At 48.8% G+C, this 15319-nt stretch overlaps 1 protein-coding gene across 11 annotated transcripts in view; it reads left to right on the top strand.

Moving 5' to 3' along the window:
- Window positions 1-15319, top strand: part of AFDN (afadin, adherens junction formation factor) — a 134612-nt gene that overhangs the window by 97213 nt on the left and 22080 nt on the right. For all 11 annotated transcript variants that reach the window (XM_060114400.1, XM_060114403.1, XM_060114401.1 and 8 more), the window contains 4 exons: window positions 787-873; window positions 13494-13559; window positions 13748-13821; window positions 14195-14313. In XM_060114400.1, coding sequence (XP_059970383.1) covers window positions 787-873; window positions 13494-13559; window positions 13748-13821; window positions 14195-14313 — 346 coding nt within the window. The remainder of the gene's footprint in view (window positions 1-786; window positions 874-13493; window positions 13560-13747; window positions 13822-14194; window positions 14314-15319) is intronic.

Genomic DNA, 15319 nt, shown 5'->3' with positions numbered 1-15319 from the left:
ATCCAGACTTTGGTTCTAAATTAACAAGCCAGTCACCACTTCTTGGCCATGTGTCTGCATACTTACGTATTTAACTAATTAAATTCTCTCAGTGTGGGCACTGGGAATTTTCTTCTTTACTTTTGTTAACTCTTTCACATGAGGTTTGACATGTACAGGACATGTAACTTCAGTGGCTAATTTCACTTGCTCATTTGTTTGTGGATCTGTTCAAAAACTGGCCTGTCTTATTGGTCGGTAACTTATTCCCCAGCCACGGGCTTCACAGAATCATGCAGAACCTTGGGTCCCACTGTCTAAAGCCTGTGGCTGCTGTATTTTTGCTGTTGAATTTTCTTAAGAGACAGAGATGTGAGATCATCTCTGTCATCACTGTTTTTGCAGTCCTCCCCATAGACAGTGTAAAGTAAGTGTAAATTTCTTTTTTAAAAAAACACCTAGTAATTGGTGCTGAAAGATAATAAAGTAAAAATTTAATTTTCTCTTTATGATCAGGTTTTTCTCATGTGATAGTAATGCAAGGTTAGTTTTATTTTATAGATTAAGTTCTTTAAATAACATTTAAATAGCATCTGCGATGATTCCTCTTTAAGGCTCTGGAGTCAAGACTGTTGGTATTTACTTTTCCTGATGACTCCATGAGGAGTATCTGTATTCATTGATTTTTACCGTTTCCTTTTCCACTCTCCGTTGGTTTCCTCTCCCCACTACTGGAGAGAAAACGAGTGACCGAGTGGCGGTACTTGGATTTCAGGCCTGTAGTAAAGTTCTGTTTCCATCCCTTAGGCTCAGCCTCTGAGGAAAGAACCTGAAATAATCACGGTGACCCTCAAAAAGCAGAACGGAATGGGCCTTAGCATTGTCGCAGCAAAGGTAGGACGGGACAGGTGGTGGCAGGGCCGCCAGCCTTCATCCTTGAAGTCTTGGGCCGGCAGCTGTTGGGGCCGAGCTGCGCGTCCAGTTCTGCATCTGGGAGGGGGTGAGGGCGTGGGACTGGAGCCCCGGGCTCACTGCGTTCCCAGGGTGACTACTCTGCGGACGGGCCAGGGTGCGAGCTCCCCAGGCTGGGCAGGTGGTGCTCCCGGGGAGCCAGGGCGGGAGGGACCCAACACCCCGCTCCCGCGTCCGTGTGCGGCGGGCTCCCGGATCCCTGGCCCCCCGCAGGCTGCAGCTCCTGGCAGCAGGGGTCCTGGAGGCCGCAACCCATGTGCGCGCACCACACAGGAGCCGCAGCGAGGGAGCACCGCACGGCACGGCCCTGTCTGGGGAGAGCGGAGGGGAAAGAGGGCCTTTGCTCATTTTAAAGACTCTTGATTGACAGGTGGGGTGTTCTGTGTCTCAGAGAAACGAAAGGGTTTGGAAGAAAAAAGGGACATGGTGAAACCGAGATGCTAGGGCATTGATGTGCAGGAGGCACTACAGCACTGGGACTAAAGCAGCCAGAGGAGCTGAGCCTTTGTATTAGCACGTGGAAGGCAGGTGTGGTCTGGGGCACCGCATCACCTGGGCTCACCCAAGGAGGCCAAGGAGCCAGGCCAGAGCCTCGCAGGCCAGGACTCACGCTCACCCCTTCCGATGAGGTCGTGCTCGTGGGCCACGTTTCCAGCCTGTTGTGATCAGGTGGGCCCACAGCTCAGAACACTGAGGGGTGTGAGCGGGAAGTTACAGGCTGCAGACTGTTCTCCTCTTTGCTCATCGAGTCAAATGCCCATTTTCAGGGGGGAAAAATTATTAGGATAAAAATTACCCCACCACACTCCAGTATACAGGAAAAATGTAACCCCCATATTTTCTGATTTTTACATGTATATATGTATATAAATATCTTATTTCAGATACTTGTCTTACGTGAGATTTGAAATGCTCCTTATCTCTTTCAGTACAAAGCTACCTGTCTTCTGTAGGTTTAAGTTGGTCTTAAGTGTCTCTGGGCCCTTCCCTCTGGCCCGAGTCCTGAGTGTAGCGGACAGTGAGGCCCCGCGTGGGCGCCCCCAAATCCCCTCTGGCCGGCCTCTGGCCTCGCCTGGCTGCCAGGTGTCCATGGGCAGCTAGGACAAGGAGCCAGGCTGAGAGTCACCGTCCAGCCTTGTCCCCGTGCCTGCGGTTGCCGGCAAGAGGCAGGAGTGAAGGGTGCCGGCCCCAGGGCTCCGCCGCCCCAGGTGCGTGGCCAGGGTCGGTGAAGAGCGGCCGCAGGAAACCCTCTCCCTGCCAGCGTAGAGTTGGGATCAGCGAAGGCCCCCTGAGGAGATGCCTCGTGCGCTGGACCTCGGACGGTGAGCCGTGAAGCCTGGCGGAGGGGCGGGTACAGACTTTGCGGCCCCGGGGCCAGAGCGCGGAGGCGAGGGGAGCCCTTAGAGGCGACCCAAGAGCAGGCGAGACCAGACGCCGTGCAGCAGGGTCTGCAGGCCCCCCGTGGGGCCCAGGCGGGCAGGGCAGTGGTCAGTGAGGCGTGTGGCCGGGTCCCCAGGAGACTGATTCCAAGAAGCCCGAAGGCTTGCTGCAGTTGCAGGCTTTAGAGGGAGTAGCCACTGCAGGGCTCACGTAAGACGTGTGGGATCAGAGTGCAGTCCTGAGAGTTTATTCCTCCTGCCTTGGAGAGCGTGGTCCTCGGGGCTCAGAAGTGCAGCCAGGGGCTCCTGAGGGAGCTATGCCTGGTTTTGCAAGTGGGAGGAGTGTCCGCTCAGCGGGGGAAGGAGGTGGCGGCGGAGATGGAGGCCGGGCAGCCGCGGCAGCACGTTGACTCATGGGGCAGTGTGGCATCGCTGGGACAGACACCCCTGCAGGGCTGCCAGCTTCTGGTGCATCTTGGGCGCTGATGTATGTTCGTTGAATGGCAGCTTTCACCTTGGTTGCTGAACTGGGTGTATGTAGTGGGTGGAAGAAGTATCCCAGTGTATCCCGGGTCTGTCTTCAGCAGCTGGGCGTGTGGGAGTGTTTACTGAAGGTGGGGCTCCTGAAAAGGAGCACGTTTTGGCAGAGAGAGAATCGAGCGCTCAGTTTTGAGCGTGTTAGATCTGAGAGCTGGGAGGATGCCTGTTGGGCTAGGCAAGCGAGTGCGTGCGTCGTTGGATGCCTGAGTGTGGAACTTGGAGGGAGGGTCGGAGGCCTAGGGCTGCCCTAAGTGGGTAAGAGTGTGCTCTGGTAACCGGACGGCGTGCCGTTTTCAGGCATGAAAACGTGTGACAATGTCTGTTCTTAAAGTGAGACACGACTCTAACAGTTCACCTGTGGACTCCATGGCTTTTTCTCCAGCAGAGCTGTAGTCTCTTTGGTGCTCGCAAAGGAATGTTGAGCAAGAGTGAACAAGTCCTGTAATGGACCCACATTGCTGAAATGGCGCTCTGTGCCTGATGCCCGGCTAGGTCTGTGTCAGCCCTCGTGACAGCGCAGGTGGCCTCGGGGGACTCCAAGGCCGTGCAGTGAGTGCGGGCAGCCGGGGTGCGGGGCCTCTGCTCGCAGAGCTCGGCGTGCTCCGTGGTGGGCGGCCGGGCTCAGACTCCCCCCTGCTGCGCACGTGCAGCCCGGAGCAGGCGCTTCCCTCCACACGCTCAGTGTGGCCGCACCTCGAGTCTCGGGGAGAGGAGCCTGTGGGGCGTTTTCAGCTGGTCCCTGATGATCACACAATGCCATCATCTGTCATTTTGTTCTTGTTAAACACAGAAGAGCCTGCAGGCCGCTGTATTAAATTTTACCCCCGTCACCCTTACTTGCGTCTGTGTGTTTTGGTCTTTTCTGTGAGCTGTTGCGGCCTTTGTGTTCGGCTCCGTTCTTCTTTACTTCTTCCTAATTAGCATGTGGCCTCGCGGCCGTGAGCCTGGGCAGGGTTCTGATGTCAGCCCGCCGACGCCCCTTCCAGGCTGCGGCTGTTTTATGGAATCCAGATGCCTTGGAACCGTCGTGCACCGTCCACTCTTTGAAACCCTGCTTTGGGGCAGTTTGGGGTGCTGCTTCTCACTCAGCTGAGGGCCGGCACAGTGCTTCCTGTTTAATTTGGATTTTTAAAATAGAAACCATTCCCTCCTTTTTATTTTTCTAGCTCTTTTTAAAGTTTAATAAAGTACAAAGTAAATGAACATCTGAGCTTGCCCGGTCACGTAAGAGTCCGAGTGTGGCCTCGGCCTGGCTGGAGTTGCTCAGTGCCGTCCGGCTTGTGGCGTCCAGCTCCGCTTCGTGGTGGCGAGAGCCTCGGGAGGCCAGCTGTGTGCCGCTGCCACCACCGGGGGACGTAGACAGCTGTGCGTCAGCTGGAGAAGCTGGTGCGCCCGAGAGGCCAGAATGTGGCTCTCTGTTGTCGGAAGAGCAGAGTCTGTGGTGAGTCTCTTCGGGGGCTGTGGTGGACGTGGATGTTCTCTTTAGAGGCTGCTTTCCCTCCACGGTAACGTGCTTCAGCCTGTCCGGGCTTCACTCGCCCGTGAAGCAACCGTGTAAGGGAGCTCGTCATTACATACCCAGATGTTTACTGCTCCGTAGCTCAGCACTATGGATTCCTGGGGTTCGTGAAGCTGTAAGGCTTCTGTGTACTTTTTATACAAGAAAAGAACATTCATCTACTCCTGCCGGTTATAGTATAGTGAAAGTTGCTTGAAATAGTGGTAGCTGCTGCTGTAGAATTTGCCAAGGACATGCAAGAATATCCACAATCCAACTTCTTTTTGGCCGTTTTAGGTGCTTTTTACTGCGGGCTTTCTCCAAAACCTGTTTTTTTCTAAAAGGGAACATAAAAGTGACAATTTGAAAGGTACTTAGGATATTTTACTATTTTATTTAAAAATGAATGGTTAATTGAATCTTAGTTTGTGCTTTGACTGTATACGGTTTTTAAGTTTTTAAATCTTAGTTAGCTTAAAACACAAAATAAAATCCCTGTGCCTGTGCAGTGTTTATTGATAATACTGCCTTTTCACCACTTGAAAAGTGAGTTTGAACTACAGTTTAGTCCTTTAAGGAATTTGAGACCTTCACCCTCGTGTTCCTTAGTGACCTTATTGGGACCAGGTAGGAAAGACCTAGTCAAAGAAATGAGTCGGGAAATTCTCAGTTCCCTTTTAAGATCAATTCCAAAGTACCAGGTGGCTGCAATTTCTCCTGTGGACATGCCAGGAATAACTTTCCATTAAGTTGTGCAAAACGACCACGTGCCCTGCATGGCTGTTGGCTTATGAATTTGGAAACAATGTTTTATATTTCTGTCCTAATAGTAAATTATATAAAAGAACAGTGTTTTACCTATACATTTACAGTAATGGCCTACGTGCAAACTTCTTGGGTCGACCGAAATAACTGAATTCAATTACAACATTAAAATAATGTAATCAGAAGAGTCATGTTAACCCTCTAAAGCAGAGCCATCTTTTCACGTGGTGGTTGGTACACGTAGAGAACGACAGTATCTGTAGGGTTCCCGGGTGGAGGGTTTGGCTGTGGAGCAGCCCAGTCTGGCGAGGCCCAGACAGCCCCGGGGCACCTGCCTGGGCCATGCAGGAACCGACGGGTCACCTTCCTTGTCTCACTCTTGAGCCGCAGACGCTCTGAGGCTCCCGGGCAAGCTGCCCCTTCGCCCTGGAGAACGCTCCTCGCGCCCTGGGTCGTGCGCCCACCCTTCCGGGCTCCAAGGCCCCCTGCAGCCCATCTGTAGGGCCCAGTTCAGAATCCGTGTGGTTTGCTTCCTTTACTTTATGGAGAGTGAAAAGATAGATGACACAGTGTTGTTTGTTTGTGCTTTATGCACACGGTAGAAGATGGGCAGAGCTGACCCTGGAGCCTGCCTCTCTGGCAGAAAGGGCGCTTGCCACGCGTGTGCTGTCCAGGCTGCCAGGGTGCAGAGTGTCTCAGGCATGAATTTGAAAACTGATCGTTTCAGAACTAAGGTAATTCCTACCAAAAAGAGAGAGCCTGGCAATGTTTTTAAAACTCTAGTCTGAATGTTAGTAGTTTATGAATCAGAACTCTTGTCTGACTAGAACTAAAGCAGCTCCAAACACTGAGAAAGGGGCGGGTGGGCAGAGCATTGTACTGAATCTGCCTGATGAGTTTTCAATACTCCTGGCTCTCAGGTCAGCCCGGCCCACTGATTGTTGGAAAGCTTTTCGCCAGAGTGCAGGCTGTTTCCACGCCGGGAACAATAGGCTGAACTCATGCTGCTGTGGCTGGCCAGTCGGTCTTCCTCCTGCTGCTGCCTTTTTTTTTTTTTTTTTTTTGGTGGGGGAGAATTGTGTTTTAATGATGTTTTTATGCTGTAACTCATATCACACTCCCACACTCACTCAGAAATTGCAGCTGGAGTGTTTGGAGCGGGGTTCCTTCTGACTGAGTCTCTCTGAGCGGGAGGCGAGAGCACCTGTGCTTCAGTCTTTCCCAGGGTGCTGTAGAAGCTCTAGAGCAAACGAGCTATTTGGGAGAGGCCTTTTCTAAACTTGCAGCCGGTTCTCATCGGACACGTAAGGCGGCGGACTGGTAGGCGCTTGTTTCTTTCAGTTCTGGGGAAAGCGCAGTGTGGCTGCTGCCGTCTGTCGTTCTGTTTGGGCACCATTTTTGTCCGCTGACCGCCGTTCTCTCGTGTACCTGTTCTGCAGGTAAATTCCAGGTGTGGTGCTGCTCCACCCCCTTCAACCTCTGCCCTTTCCTTCTTTCCTCCTCCTCTCAGACTCCTTCTCCTCAAGCCTCCTTCTCTCCCCTTTTAAGGGAAAGGAAAGCAGCTTCAAGAGTGAGATCCCACAGGAGTGACCTTTGTTACTTCACTTTAACTGCTTTTTTCAGGACTGAGGATCTAGCCCTCTGCCTTCTTTTGTGCCCCTGGCTAGTGTGTGTGGCCACCGTTCTCTAACCGCCTGAAATTACATTAAAGGCCACAAATGCCAAACAGCAGCTCGAGTGCTGTACTGCGTGCTACTCTCATCAGTGCCTCTGGAAGGGAAAATGTGGTTTTGATTTTTAAAAATGTACTTTTAATATTTAATTCCAAAGTTGTATCTAGTGAAATTCATAATTCCTGATGCCTTTGGAACATATAACTGCTTTCCAGAAGACAATTTTTAAGAAAGAATTTGATTTGTCAGGTGAGGAATGGATAGTTCCAAATGGTTATGCTTATTCTGTTCATTTTAATTTTACAAGCAACATGGACCAAAAATACAATAATATCTTTTCCAAATGCCGGTTTAGACAACTTTAGGCAAGTAATTCTTAAAACACTTTACTCTATATATTTACTTATTATACTGTGGTTCTCCTCTCATCGTTGGAAATCAGGGTGTATAATGTTAGCATATATATTGTGTTGCAGTTAGATCTTGTTTTTACCCAGTTATCTGCATAATTATAGATTATTGCTAGTATCTTTGGTTACGAGTAACATAGCTATACCATGAAAAGCTTATAGTTTTGGAGCAGTGCTGTCCAATAGAAATAGAATACGTGGGCCGTGTAGGTAATTCAGAATTTTCTATTAGCTACATTTAAAAAAATGAAACTGAAATTAACTTTAATAGTGTGTCTTCTTTTATGTAGTTATGATTTCAACGTGTAGCCATAAAAGTCGTTAGTGAGACATTTTAGATTCTTCTTTTGCATACTCAGTCTTTGAAGTTGGGTGCACTTTGCACTGAACTACACATTTCGGTTTGGACGAGCCGCATCCAAGCGCTCAGCAGCCCCTGGGCCTCGTGGCTGCTGCGCCAGACATGCCTAACGTACCTTCACGAGCGAGCGTCTGGGAAGCTCTCTGCGTACATTCCTCTCGTTGGCTTTTGGTCAGCGCTTAGGCAGCTCATCTTTACATTCTTCTAATGACAGATGCGATGCCTTGATACGTGGCAGCAAAAAGGTATAACTTGTGGACTCCGTTTTCATTTCTTAATTAGAAAAGTAGAATTACCATAAAATGAATTTTAATTTTGTGCGTATGTAAATAAAAGAGGAACTTAATAGAATTTGTTGAGTAAGTTTTTTTAAAGTTCAGTCTTACTGGGCTAGTGTGTGCATTATTGTGTAGAAATAAGACATAAGTGGTTTAATATTTCTGGAATTAATAAATTTTGTTTTATTCATTTTTTATCGTAGTCTATAATGTTTTTGTTTTTATTCAGATGAAATGGGGTGGGAGGCAGAGAGCTCTGTAATGTTAAGGAACGACTACGTCTTTTCCCAGGGCTGACCTGTTCCCAGTCCAGGTGGAAGTGGGCAGGGACCCCACACAGCTCCCCAGCTCCCCGTCTCCCCAGTCACGGGGGCCGTTCCAGCCAGGGCTGCTCTGGCCAGGTTGAGGCCTTGGATCACCTCAGCGTTGCTTAAAGATTGCGGTCTTTGGGGTGGAAAGTAACTATCCATGTCGATTTTATAGAGAGAGAGAGAGAGAGAGGGAGAGAGAGAGAGTGTTAGAAATTCCTTAGAGTTCTTTCATCTCCAGGTGGTATATTCATCTTTGATTTTGTTTTTCTAAAATAGTTACCAGTGGAACTGTAATTTATCTGTACAGCAGTTGCATTTACAGATTTTTATGGCCAGTTTATAGTCGTGAGCTACCCACGAAGTACAGATAAGATTCAAATAAGGGGAGATGGGAGGGATCCAGCCTGGAGAGAGGGAAGGGCCTCCCCATAGAGACAGGCAGTCTGCAGACAGGGACGCGCCGACAGCCGTGGAGGCAGACTGCTCTGTGAAGTAAGGAACGTTCACTAGGTAAAGAGTGCGAGGTTGAGACTGCATTTGGAAGATTCAAATGCCAGCCGAAGCTTGGATACCTCTTAGAGCAGCGGTCCCCAACCTTTTTGGCACCAGGGACAGGTTTCGTGGCAGACAGTTTTTCCACGGACCGGGATGGGGGCAGGGGTGGGGGGTGGCCCAGGCTGTGATGCGAGCGGTGGGGGTGGATCAGAGCAATAGGGGGATCCGAGCGGAGGCTGAAGCTTCCCTCGCTCGCCCGCAGCTCACCTCCTGCTGTGCGGCCCGGCCGTTGGGGACCCCTGTCTTCGGATATTACTTATGTACCTCCTTACCCCCGAGAGTCTTTTTATTTATTTATTTATTTATTTTTGCTGTGTTGGGTCTTCGTTTCTGTGCGAGGGCTTTCTCTAGTTGTGGCCAGCAGGGGCCACTCTTCATCGCGGTGCGAGGGCCTCTCACTATCGCGGCCTCTCTTGTTGCGGAGCACAGGCTCCAGACGCGCAGGCTCAGTCGTTGTGGCTCACGGGCCTAGTTGCCCCGCTGCATGTGGGATCTTCCCAGACCACGGCTTGAACCCGGGTCCCCTGCATTAGCAGGCAGATTCTCAACCACTGTGCCACCAGGGAAGCCCCTGAGAGTCTTTTTAAAAGATAATCTTTCTTCATAGTGCTTTGTTGATGACTTTTAACTAAAGTCAGTTTTTTGGACCAGCCTTCAGTAGAGCTTGTAGATGCTCGTGGTCTTCTGAATCGAGGTCTCTAATAATCATGACCCCTCGTTTCTCCCTTGTGACAAGGAAGCATAAACTGAACTTACTTGAACTTAACAGGAGCGGCTGTGACTTAGAACTTAGATACCTTCCCGTCACGCGAGACCATAACGTCCATCAGTTGTTCAGTGCCGTGCCTTCCTCATCAGCCGCTGCTGCCTGGCAGGGGTGGATCCGAGGGTCACAGTCAGAAGTGCTTGAGCTTCCTAACTTCTTACACCAGTAGTTCCGCAGAGCTCTGTTGCCAGCTCACAGATACCGCGCGTATCAGCTGCTTCTTGGCCTCCCAACGTCTTCATCCGGTAAGATTCTGGATTTCCCCAGAGAGGGTTTTTTAAATAAGAAGTGGACCCCGTTGTCGTAGCCTGACTGCAGGGATTTGGGAAGCGGCCCTGGCAGGGAGCTGGGGGAGGAGCCGCCTGTAACCGGCTGAGGGAACACAGGAAAAATCCCATGGGAACATGAGCAAGCCAGAGGTCACATCCTGCCTGGCCTTGGCAAGGTGAGTGGGCTGGCAGATGGGCCTAGGGATCCAATGATAAAAGGACTGTGGCAGAGCCATTGCATCAGAAAGTCGTTGTGTGTGGTGAGAACAGCATAAGTAAAAGCAGGGACCTGGGGCTTCCCTGGTGGCGCAGTGGTTGAGAGTCCGCCTGCCGATGCAGGGGACACGGGTTCATGCCCCGGTCCGGGAAGATCCCACATGCCGTGGAGCGGCTGGGCCCGTGAGCCATGGCCGCTGAGCCTGTGCGTCCCGAGCCTGCGCTCCGCAGGGGGAGAGGCCACAACAGTGAGAGGCCCGCGTAACGCAAAAAAAAAAAAAAGGCAGGGACCTGGCAACTGGGGGTGGGAGGGGGGATGTGCAGGGCCATCAGGTGGCCGTGGTGTGCTTGAACTTGAACCTGGGCGCCATGTGCAGGAGGCTTGTGCTCACTGACAGATAGCTGGTGACCTGTTGGGTCAGGAGAGCTTTGTTGGAGGCATGCGCTTCTGGAAGGGGAATTTTCTAAAGCAGGTTGGCTAGAGGGGGCCAGCGGGTCAGTCATAAGGAGAGTTTCCTCATTTTGCCAGAATTTTTCTGAAATTTATAATTTAAACCAACGCTTGTTTAAAGATGTGACTTCAATAAAAAATTTTTTTAATGATGCTATCAGATATCTATCACAGGATTGGTTACTTGAATACTTAAACTTAGATTTATTAAATTTTGTATTGCATATAGTGCATAATAAATTATCTCTTTAAAAACATTAGGATTTTGGGTCCTATAGTGCTACTTTCAGCTCATATGGACTCTGCTGAATGTAAGCCTGTGTATTAGTTACCTAAAACACAGAGCGGGCGCGAGATCCCAGAGCCCGGTAGTTACCCGCAGGTGTGTGATTACTGGTCTAAACGAAGAAGTTGAAGACAGGAAGTAATAATGTAGTGAAGCTACAGTTTATCATGGTTGTGCAGCCAGGGCATCTTCCTGGAGGGAAAGCTGCGACTAACAGAGGCCCTGACAGGTATGCAGCGAAAAGCGCGTTTGCGAGTTCTTGGTTTATCAGGAGGAAGCAGAACAGTATTTTCATGGTTTTCTTATACATTCTATTTTGTGACTTTAAAAAGATTACAGTTTTCTTATCACTTTAATTTGTCTAAATAAATCAGATTTTTTTTCTTTATTGATAATAATCTTTCATACCAGAAATGAGGAGGGCTTGATTTATTGTTTTAAAATATCCAAATATGTATTTGGTATTTTGTTTACATCAGTTACTAAAAATACTGTCTTACTGGTATTACTGCTAGAGATTTCTTTTGTCCAAGGTAGTGGTGATTGACTATCTTATTAAAAGTATAATTTTTATTATCTAAATTGCAAGGACAGTGTTGCATTCCCAAAAAATAATGCTTGTGAAAATGTAGTGTGTCCATTCACACTAAAAACTGGGATTCTGAAGTTTAGAAGCATTGCTTTCACATCAGTCAAATAGAGAGCAGAAGAAAAAAGTAACTATGCTTTTAGAACCTTTCCCAAAAAATCTGGCCTAGTTACAAGGAAATAATCACGCAGCGTTTGCAGAAAAAGATAAAGAGGGATTTTCAGTACCCCGGTCAGGAATATTATTTGACATCCGCAAAGAAAACTACTCTAGAATATAAGCTCCTTTAGGGGTGGGGACGTGGGGAGGTGTCTGTTTTGTTCATTCACCTACCCAGAGAGCTTAGGGTGGTACAGGCATTCAGTGACTGTTTGCGGAATGAACGCAGTTGTTATTCAAACAGCCCAATTAGGTAATTAATCATAGATTACATCAAAGTATAGAATATTATTTGAAGGAGTCATTTAGTTAGGTAATATAGGACGGGTACCCACTTTAACAAACGGGTCAGTGGGGCTGCCCTAGAAGTAGTGTCCCACGGAGCATCTTAGTCCTCAGGTTCAAGGAAACCATATTGGCATAAGGGAAGTCAGATGAAAGCTGTATTTATTGCTTTTTTGCCAAGTGATAGGCTAAAATTCAGAAAGTTCCCGTTTATTGAGTGATCCTATATACATATATGTACACACACATGTGTGTGTGCAATTTCAAATGTACCCAAAACAGTGCATTATTTCCCCAGTATCCCAGGAATTTTGTACGTGATGCAGAAGGGCCAGCTGAGTCCTCGGGGCGCGTGGTTGGGTGTCTGGACCGGGCAGGAGACATGTAGTGAGGCAGGGTGGTGGAGGTCGACGGACAGACAGACAGACAGGGACGGAGAGGAGTCTTGAGGGGAACGGTCGGGAAACCTCAGCCAGAGGGTCAGGAGCTGCTGAGGAGAATACGGATTTCATGTACCTTGGGTAGAGCTTTTATAAAATCGGCTCCCAGATACTGTAACCCCAGGAAACCTGGAGTGGAGCTGTTGTGTTGAGGCAGTGTACATGGTCTTCAAAAAGAGGTGAGTGGTAGGTGCTTCTAGGCTCACAAAACGGCACCTCTGCTGGGTTTTCCCCGAGACGGGAGCAGGGCGAGGACTAGCAGTGCTGGTTGGTCAGACTGCCCTCTTTAAACCTGTTCTGTTAACTAAAGGGAAAAATAAGTTTTCAAGTGGAAATTTGGGAGTTCCAGAGTGTTGTAGAAAATTGGTGTCAATTAAGTCATTGGTTGAACTGTCTTTATACCTTTCTGTGATACCTTGTATTTTTGCTTTTGTGATACAATATTTCATAAGTACTGAGGTTCGAGCTGAGAAATATGTTCTCAGTTGTAGAATATTGGTAGTGACATCCAAGTGATGTTTCATACGTATGAATGCTTCCTTTGGTGGCCCTAATAAATTATCTAAAATTTTGATGTTACGTTGTAGTTGTAACGTCCAAATAGAACGCTGGCGATTCTGTAAGGCAATTGTATCTATTTCTTACATCCGCCTCACAGAGGTTCCTTGGCCATCCGTGATGTAACGTGCAGTGAACCTAGTGTGTGCGCGTGTGCTGCGTGGGCTGGTGCTTGTAGCTTCAGGACTTCCTTAGGGTTACAATGCGTGATCCTTTAATTGTGGCAATGTAGAGTATTTTCTGCATAATTGTCTCTACCCTAAGTCCCTCTTCTTGTCTGCCACAAGAGGGTTTTTCTTGTTTTAGATTTTAAACTATATGTGTGGAGAGAATAAGGGTGTAAGGGGAGGTAGGTAAGTTTGGGAATGCAGAAGCCCTCTGGTGAGCTGCTTTTGTATTAAGGTGAGTAGTAGTGCTTGCTGCGAGCGTGGCTCACGTACCCTTGTGCCGTCAGGACTCATCTCTGCCTTCAGGACTGCAGGTCGGTCGTGGTCGCCTCACCAGCCGACTGGTAATTGACTGATTTTTCAGGAGTAGTTTTTCTTAATTTGGAAAGACAAAGTAGGTGCATTTCCTGTTAGTTTCTTTATGTTTACCGGAGTGTTAATTCTCTTAATATAGTTTTTGCAATTCTAATTTTCATGTAAAAACAATAGCTAAGACTTTACTTACAGTCATCTATATGCATGTTTTATTTTTACGTTTCTTACCGTGTATTTTCAGTGCGGTGTTTTCCACCCTGTTTTTGTGTAGGGTGCTGGTCAAGACAAACTTGGAATCTACGTCAAGTCTGTTGTAAAAGGAGGTGCGGCTGATGTGGTGGGTATGACTCTTAAAGCGCCAGCTCGCGGTGCGTCCTGTGTTTAACAGACGACACGAGATGTGCCGGCTGTTGTAGTTCGTGGAAAACCCAAGTCTGAGCGTACTTATCGTTGGCTTCCTCTCCCCCCTTCTCCCTCTGATGTCCCCTCTCCTCTCCTGTCCGCATGCCTTCCGGGCGCGTTCAGGACGGGCGGCTGGCTGCAGGTGACCAGCTCCTCAGCGTGGATGGACGGAGTCTGGTAGGACTCTCTCAAGAAAGGTATCGTTTCTTTATTTGTTTAAAGCTTAAGAAGAGCACTTTTTAGGGATATTTCGTATTAAATTTTGGAATTGGAAGACGAAAAACCATGCTAAAAGCTATGCCCTTCTTCTCTAAGTGTAAAAGTCTTAGTGTACATGAAAATTATGTATTTTAGTCTGAATACGTTTCTTTGACTCTTAGCACTGCTGAAATTTCTGGAAATCATCTACTGTTCTTATCGATAATCAGAGGGAGGGAGTCTGTCAGAACTTGACTCAGGCTGGCGGGTGAGGCCGGCGGGCGTGCTGGCCGCGCTGTGACCACAGGCTGCCGTGGTGACAGGACAGGTGCCTGAATCACGTCTCTTACAGCTGTGATGCTCTCTTCCCAGGGCAGCAGAACTGATGACAAGGACAAGCTCCGTGGTGACGCTGGAAGTAGCAAAGCAAGGAGCCATTTACCACGGTCTCGCTACCCTGCTCAATCAGCCGTCCCCCATGATGCAGAGAAGTAAGGACTGCGGTCGCTGCTGCCCCCGTTGACTGCTGCCAGTTTTAGCTCATGCTTACTGAGCACCTGCCATGTGCCAGGCTTTTCCCAGTCGTGGCCTCTTCTGATACTCACAGACCCTGTGGAATAGGCCCTGTTGTCGTTATTACCCCGGTTTTAAAGAAGGACGTGAGGCTGAGCACGGTGCCCAGGATTACTAGATCACGGGCTGCCGGGGCCAGTGGCGCTACGGTGGTGGTAGTTTATTAGGGCCCCCCCCCAAGAGCCACTGACGACGTGCACACGCCTGGTGACTGCAGGGGACCCCACACGTTCCACACGCCAGCACTCGGGGCACTTGGTCGGTAGTAAGTGGAGGAGTGACTTTTCATCTTTGACAGACAAACACGGGATGTAAAGCCTTCAAAGAACAAGTAGAATTCTCTCCCGAAGGAATGTTTGCACGCGTGTGTATGAATAGTTGTTTCAGTCTTGCATGCTCTGAGAATAGGGCATGATTGTTATGTAGAGAGTTCACTTTAACTAAAAAGCTCAGTTTTTGAATAAGTAACTTGTTGGTGGGAACCGTGGTTTTGTAGGTACATCAAAAACCTCAGAATAAAATCAATATCAATGTGGGGCTTTGTAAAGAATTAGTTGAGAAACCAGGGGAAAACCATTATGATTCCCATTGTCTGTTAAATCACCACGTACTGTGCATGTCCTTGGCTGGCTGTGTGCATCCCCAGAGCCCACGCCTAATAGTGACTGCAGCCGAAGCACTGAGAGCCTGGACCAGGCGAACACAAGGCCTTCACCCAGCTGTGGTTTCGCTTTTTTCATGACATGCTACTTAACACATTGGTTGTCTAACGTCTTAGCTTATAGTCATTTGAAAGAAGCAAATGAGATGATGAGTTTAGGACCAACGAGGGAAACTACTGGAATAACTAATAGGTCAGGGCCCTCGAGGGAGAGGACAGGAAAGCTAACGAGTAGAGAGTGAGTGATCACAGCGGTGACAGCG

The sequence above is a fragment of the Mesoplodon densirostris genome, chromosome 12 (assembly GCF_025265405.1).
Source record: "Mesoplodon densirostris isolate mMesDen1 chromosome 12, mMesDen1 primary haplotype, whole genome shotgun sequence".
In the NCBI taxonomy this organism is placed as follows: Eukaryota; Metazoa; Chordata; class Mammalia; order Artiodactyla; family Ziphiidae; genus Mesoplodon; species Mesoplodon densirostris.
Note: the sequence above shows the minus strand (reverse complement) of the source record. Positions and strands in the feature narration are given on the sequence as shown.